General features: G+C 37.9%; 1 protein-coding gene across 2 annotated transcripts in view; it reads right to left on the reverse strand.

The window, feature by feature from the left end:
- Positions 1-651: 651 nt before the first annotated feature.
- Positions 652-7,149, reverse strand: part of ANKRA2 (ankyrin repeat family A member 2) — a 15,094-nt gene continuing 8,596 nt past the window's right edge. Inside the window, exons 4-9 of one of the 2 annotated variants that reach the window (XM_003785904.3) lie at positions 6,687-6,752; positions 4,257-4,354; positions 3,342-3,467; positions 2,963-3,029; positions 2,353-2,433; positions 652-1,142 (exon numbers count right to left, since the gene is read on the reverse strand). In XM_003785904.3, the coding sequence (XP_003785952.1) occupies positions 1,087-1,142; positions 2,353-2,433; positions 2,963-3,029; positions 3,342-3,467; positions 4,257-4,354; positions 6,687-6,752 (494 nt within the window). In that variant the 3' untranslated portion in view covers positions 652-1,086. The remainder of the gene's footprint in view (positions 1,143-2,352; positions 2,434-2,962; positions 3,030-3,341; positions 3,468-4,256; positions 4,355-6,686; positions 6,753-7,149) is intronic. The other variant, XM_023510957.1, reaches the window with a different exon arrangement.

A 7,149-nucleotide genomic window follows, 5' to 3' on the forward strand; every position in this document is an offset into this window, starting at 1 on the left:
CCGGGGCTTGGTTTGAACCCGCCACCTCTGGTATATGCGGCCAGTGCCCTACCGCTTTGAGCCACAGGCACCGCCCTACTTTCCCCCTTTGATGTTACTATTGTAAGAAACTAATCATGGTCATTCAGTCTCATTATCATTTCTGCTTTTATTGGATGCTTTCCTGAAGGTTCTGCTCTAAGATCAAAGTCTCCAAGTATCAAACCCTTGTCGCCCTGGGTAGAGTGCCATGGCATCATCATAGCTCACAGCAACCTTGAACTCTTGGGCTCAAGAGGTCCTCTTGCCTCAACCTCCCCATCAGTCTCAAATTAACTTTCAGCACACGGCTCTCTTCTCTCACTATTAACCTGAGTTTACAGTGCTCCTCTAGTGGCAGTAAACAGCAGCCCACTTGTACTGAAAAACGATTTCTCTTTCACAGAGGACTTTTCCTACAGAAAAACTTATTTACAAGAGAAAAATATTCTACATATGCTTCTAGAAAAGGACAATCAATAAGTCTTTGTTGATTGCCTTACATTCAATTTATTTGAATTATGTATATTATTTGATCTAATGAAGTGCCAAGGCAATACAGAAGGGTTAGATTAAAAATCCTGAAGAAATCTCTAATAATCTTACATAATTTAAAAAAACTATCATGCAAACTGACAGAAAAGTACTTTATTTATAACATCGTTTTGTAAACAATCACACTGTGAATAACAAATTTTTTTCTAGTAATTTACATATATCAAACCCTATATAAAGTCAAATGAGTTAATATAAGGCTAAAGATGAACAGGGCAGAATGATCTGAAAATGTCAAATTACAGCACTTGATACAAAGACATAACGATCTGTACCATAAAAATGTACATGCCATGAAATATTAATTTATAATTTTAAATATACAGTAAAACACATTTATAAAAAAGTATTAACATTAAATTTATTATAAACCAGTGAATTACTCAGAGAAATATTAAAACTTACTAAAAATCAGTAAATATTGCAACTGAGGTAAAAATTTATAAGTAAACTATTATTTATAAGGACCGAAAGGTAAACCAAAGGGGAGACAACATTTTCTGATGACTGTATCTACTCCTTGATATTTTGAAGCAGCTTCAACAAATGTGATTCAATAACCTGTTGAACTAGAACACACAGGTAATCAAGATCATAGGATACTGATTCCAAATTTTTATTAAAACTATCAAATTCAACTTAACATCCCCCATTTTTTTTTTTGAGACAGAGTCTCACTATGTTGCCCTTGGTAGAGTGCCATGGCATCACAGGTCACAGCAACCCTCAAACTCGTGGGCTCAAGCAATTGTCTTGCTTCAGTCTCTCAAGTAGCTGGGACTACAGGCACCTGCCACAATGCCTGGCTATTTTTTTGTTCGTTTAGCAGGCCCGGGCCAGTTTCGAACCCACCAGCCCTGGTGCATGTGGTGGGTTCCTTAACCACTGAACTGTGGGCACCAAGCCACATCCCCAATTTTTCTAAAATGAAGTTGTTTCCAAGTAGGATATACTCAGAATCTGAGGGCAATAATGTAACACAATACCTTAAAACTTAGTCTGTCTAAATTACTGGACTTTCTGGGTCTTGCTTTCTCTACTTCTGAAACTGAAGCAGAGTGCACAGTACAAGGTTGTCCTAAAGTGGGTCTAGAAATAGTTTGCTATCAAAATGTTAAGTAGGGGTGGCGCCTGTGGCTCAAGGAGTCAGGCACCAGCCCCATAAACTGGAGGTAGTGGGCTTAAACCTGGCCCTGGCTCGGCTCCTACAGCTCAACCAGCTAAGGCGCCAGCCACGTACACCTAAGGTGGCGGGTTCGAATCCCCAGCCTGGACCCGCCAAACAACAATGACGGCTACAACCAAAGAATAGCCGGGCGTTGTGGCAGGCACCTGTGGTCCCAGCTACCTGGGAGGCTGAGGCAGGAGACTCGCTTGAGCCCAGGAGTTGGAGGTTGCTGTGAGCTATAATGCCATGGCACTCTACCCAGGGGGACAGCTTGAGGCTCTGTCTCAAATAAATAAATAAATAAATAAATAAACCTGGCCCTGGCCAAAAAAAAAAAAAAAAAACCTGCAAAAAAAAAAAGTGTTAAGTAAATCTTATAAATAGATGTGCATATATCCTCTAGTCACTAATCATTTGAGTTGGTGAAAAGTATAACAACACTCTCATTTATAGACTTTGTAGGAATGTGATGACTTTTCTCATAGTTAAAAGTACATGTCAGGAGTCAGGATAACAATAACATGTTTTATGACTCCAAGTGATGAAAACGGTTTGGAACACTGGCTTGTACTATTTATAGAGATAAAACCCAAGAGTTTCCAAATACTTACCACTTCTGTAGCCCAGGGCTACGGCTAAATCCATAGAGTTATACCCAGAATCGGTTTCAGTTGTTGGGTCAGCTCCATTTTCTATACCAAAATAGAAAAATGTACATAAATAAAATGAAACTGTCTGTGTTTCATTATCTTTGTCTATTACTGGCTAATGTGAAAATAGCTGGACACATTTTCAGCAAACCTGGAGAATCTTTTCAGGATGGGGCTGACAAGGAGTACACAGGGAACACAATTTACTCTGGTGTGCTGGAGGGAAGACACTTCAAACAAACAGGTGCCCCCCAGAACGGCTGAAACCCAATGAAAGACAAAGCTTGTGAATAAAGACACTGCAGACAAAGAAAATAACGGAGGATTCAGCTGGGACCTCCAAATGAAAGCAACAAGGACAGAAGGTCCACCTGCAGATGCGGTGTGTGATGGAGCTGCCCGTGCATGGGCAGCTCTACAGTGGCAGCCCTCCAGTCTTGCCTTTAGACTCACTCTCCAGGAGTCAGCACCAACAAGATTAATGCTTCTGAGTACCACCAGGGAGACTAGGTTGACGGATAAAAGTCCTCACATAGCATTTTCTAAATAATTTCCATTTTTCTCTGCTCACCTAAGAGCATCTTCACACATTTCACATGGTTTCCATGTACCGCATAAAGCAAAGGTGTTCCCCCATTCTGTAAAAGGCAAATGTAATTGAGAGTATTTCAGGGTGAGCAAGAGTCAAGTAATTTGATGCTGCTGTGCTAAGTTTTACTAAGAATTAGGAATGAAACAGTTTACACAAAATTTAGATTTTTGTGAAGAATACTTAAATCAGAACCAATAATAGTTATTAGTCATGCTGTTAGTATAAAGTTAAGACGTAACTTTGGTATTTGGTTTGTCAATTATTCTTCTGTTTTTTTAATAAAATGTATTATTTTCCCCAAATGAAATAAATTCTGCATTTTGTTGCAATAATTATAAATTCAGTATCACAAACTCACCCAATCATACTCATTTACGTCAACTCCACAATCGAGCAGCATTTTGACGATATCTGTGTATCCTTTACTGCAGGCCAATGACAGTGCACTTTCCCGACCTTTCCCTAAAAGCTGGGGATCAGCACCCTGGAGTAAGGAAGTGGAGACAAAAAACTTTTCAATTAATTGAAATAAGAATATTTTTATTTCTGTCAATAATAACTACACTTCCACACTAAGATAATGTTCTCGGGTTAATAAAGAGACAATGGAAACTTTGATTCATGGATGCTCTTGTTAATCAAGATTGTTTGGATGCCTTCCTTCCTTCCTCTGTCTTTTTTTTTTTGAGACAGTCTCACTATGTCGTCCTCAGTAGAGTGCCGTGCCATCACAGCTCACAGCAATCTGAAACTCTTGGGCTTAAGCGATTCTATTGCCTCAGCCTCCCAAGTAGTTGGGACTACAGGCGCCCACCACAACGCCCGGCTATTTTGTTGTTGTTGTTACAGTTGTCATTGTCGATTTTAGCTGGCCCAGACTAGGTTTGAACCCACCAGCCGTGGTGTATGTGGCTGGCACCCTAGCCACTGAGCTACAGGCACCACCTCCTCGGTCTGTCTTAATCCTAACTATACTTTCACTCAGGAATCCAGTCACAGCTCCTCCATGAAGGCTTCTCCTACAAAGCTGACAGTACTCTTGCTCCTACTGCATTTACAGGGGCGGGGCATTAAATTATTCCTCACTGTTTCATGTATGATTAGTCTTGCCTTTACAACTAGACTGACATGCCACAAAAATATGAAAAGCATTAAAAATGGTTTTGTATCCTCTACCATTGTATCTAGCTCACTGGAGATACAAAAACTTTACTCAAGACTTAACTGAACTTAGGTAACTGTACATATACATTTTCTGAGGCATTTTCCTTACATTCTGAAGTAGAAACTCTACCACAGCTATTTGCCCGTGTGCTGCAGCCCACATCAGAGGAGTAAATCCTTCTTCATCCGTGTGATTGATAACATTTTCTATTTAAAAGAAAAGCAATTTTTGTGATCTAATTTAACAACCACATATTAATATTACTATGAAAATACTGGCATTCCAAAGAGTTGATTATGTTACTTCATGAAGTTCACTGTGTGTGGACTTTTGTTCACTGAAGTCATATGTTGTCATTTGCAGTCTGAATGTATTAAAATGAGGCTCAGTGGACATGGCTGAGATCACTTCCCATATTATTTAAACTAAAGTATAAACTACAAGACATGACAACATGCTCTGCATGAGGCAGTAAACAGAATATCCGTCTCAGAATCGGGAGACCAGAGTTTGAATCCTGCCTCTTTTACCTGCAGTGTGACCCTGGGAAAGTCGTTTAATCTCTCCAATGCACAGAATAATACCTTGCTTACCTCAATGTGAAGTTGGAAGGATCACAATAAAAATGAACTTACGATACCGCTTAGCATTACATAAATATGTGCTATTCATGTATAAAAACTCTAACATCTTATTAAGGCTATTATCCTACAGCTAACACTGCTGCCTGTGAATTTCTCTCATTTTGTGGTTTGCTGACACAATATAATGCAAGTGAAGAGTAAATAATCTGAAATATAGTACCATTCCATCCCACCTTGAACCCCATTTTATCCTCTAGATTTGGTCCACTAGTTATAAAGTCTGCAGCCTTTCCCCTAAATTTATTTAGTAGATTGATTATAAACTTCTGAATATTTATAAACAAACATATTTTTTTTTTTTTAGAGACAGAGTCTCACTTTGTCACCCTGGGTAGAGTGTTGTGGCATCACAGCTCACAGCAACCTCCAGCTCTTGGGCTTAGACGATTCTCCTGCCTCAGCCTCCCGAGTAGCTGAGACTACAGGTACCCACCACAATGCCTGGCTATTTTTTGTTGCAGTTTGGCCGGGGCTGGGTTTGAACCTGCCACCCTCAGTATATGGGGCCAGTGCCTTACTCATTGAGCCACAGGCGCCACCCACAAACACACTGTTTGAATAAGTTTTTCTTATAAGTGACATGTTTAAGAAAAACAAAACTCTTTGATCATGCCTTCTGTGTTCAATACACAACACTGAGGCAACTGGCTAACTTTCTAAAACATGAAAATAAGAGTGAAGCTTAATCTTTATCTCATTATACCAAAACATGTTCTATATGAGTCAAAGATTGAAATATAAAAAAGGAAACCACAGAAGTTCTAGAAAAAGGAAGGGGTAAATTTATTTATCATCTCAGACTGGAAAATCCTTTCTAAGCCAGGATATAAGACCCAGAAAGTCACAAAGAAAAAAAAGTAATTTACCACTTAAAAATGTAAAGCCTTTGATAACATCCTAAAGGAGTCAAAGGAAAAATGACAAGTTGGGGAAAACTGTATGATACATAAATGAAAAAGAACTAATTTCATTAATTTAGATAGAGTTCATATATCAATATATAGCAAGCAGTTCTCACAAAAAGAAATTTGAATAGAACCTAATTTAAAAAATATAAACAAAACTCCTATGAGATACCATTTTCCACGTATTAGAGTAGCAAAAATTAGAGTCTAATAGTGTCCTGTGTTAGTGAGGATATGAGGAAATAGAAACTCACGCTCTGGTGTGAAGACAAACATTTGGCAGTATATATCAAAATAAAAATGCATTTACTCGTTGAGCCAGCAAATCTACTTGTGGGAATATGGATATACATTAAAAGAATGATAACAATATTGTTATTTAATAGCAACAAACTGGAATTAACCAACACTGAGGGGACAGTTAAAGAATAAAAAGCATAGGAAATGTACTGTAATACAATGCAAAATTATGGACCTACAAAAAGAATAAAATAAGGACAGCTTATATGGAAAGCTCTCCAAAATATTAAGTCAAAAAAGTAAGATGCAATGTAGTATGCATAATCTTTTCCCTTGAGGGTAAATAACAAGTACTTATGTATATGTTCTCACACATAGCCCAAAATAGAAATGTTTTCTAGAAACATTTTCTAAAAATATAAGAAACTTATGTTTTCTTTTTATTCTTTTTGTAGAGACAGAGCCTCACTTTATCACCCTTGGTAGAGCGCCACACAGCTCATAACAACCTCCAACTCCTGGGCTTAGGCAAGTCTCTTGCCTCAGCCTCCTGAGTAGCTGGGACTACAGGTGCCTATCACAACACCTGGCTATTTTTTGGTTGTAGTTGTTATTGTTGTTTGGCAGGCCCAGGCTGGATTTGAAGCTGCCAGCTTCAGTGTATGTGGCTGGTGCCCTAGCCATTGAGCTACAGGCACCGAGCCACTATTGAATTAGTTCTCAATATATGTCTTAAAATAGGCTATTACCTTGTTCAATACGAGTAGCCAGATATAGCATCTCTCCTTGAGCAGCCAACTGGTGAACAGACAAAGCTGAAACAATACCATAAATGTTTCTGTATATTCTGTGTATCTCTATATAATATACATACATATATATATACACACACGCTTTTATTATCCCATGTTTGCCACCATTTTCCTTTCTAAAACAAAAACTATCATTTCATTGCTTAAAAATCTAACTTAAAATAGTTCCTAACATTATCTGACAATTCTGTACATGTTTATTTAAGGTAATATTGATATGTGCAAATTGTTATTATCAACGAAACTTATACTAAAGAAATAATTGAGGTACTTAATTTTTAAAATGTAACTCTGTATGCAAATTTATGAAGAAGTCAGTGTGAAAAGACACAAAGACACACTTTCTCTTTTTAGTGACTACATTGAATTCCTAAATATTTTTTTTTCTTTTTCTTTCTTT

This window comes from Otolemur garnettii, unplaced genomic scaffold (genome assembly GCF_000181295.1).
Source record: "Otolemur garnettii isolate 467f Iridium unplaced genomic scaffold, OtoGar3 scaffold00017, whole genome shotgun sequence".
In the NCBI taxonomy this organism is placed as follows: domain Eukaryota; kingdom Metazoa; phylum Chordata; class Mammalia; order Primates; family Galagidae; genus Otolemur; species Otolemur garnettii.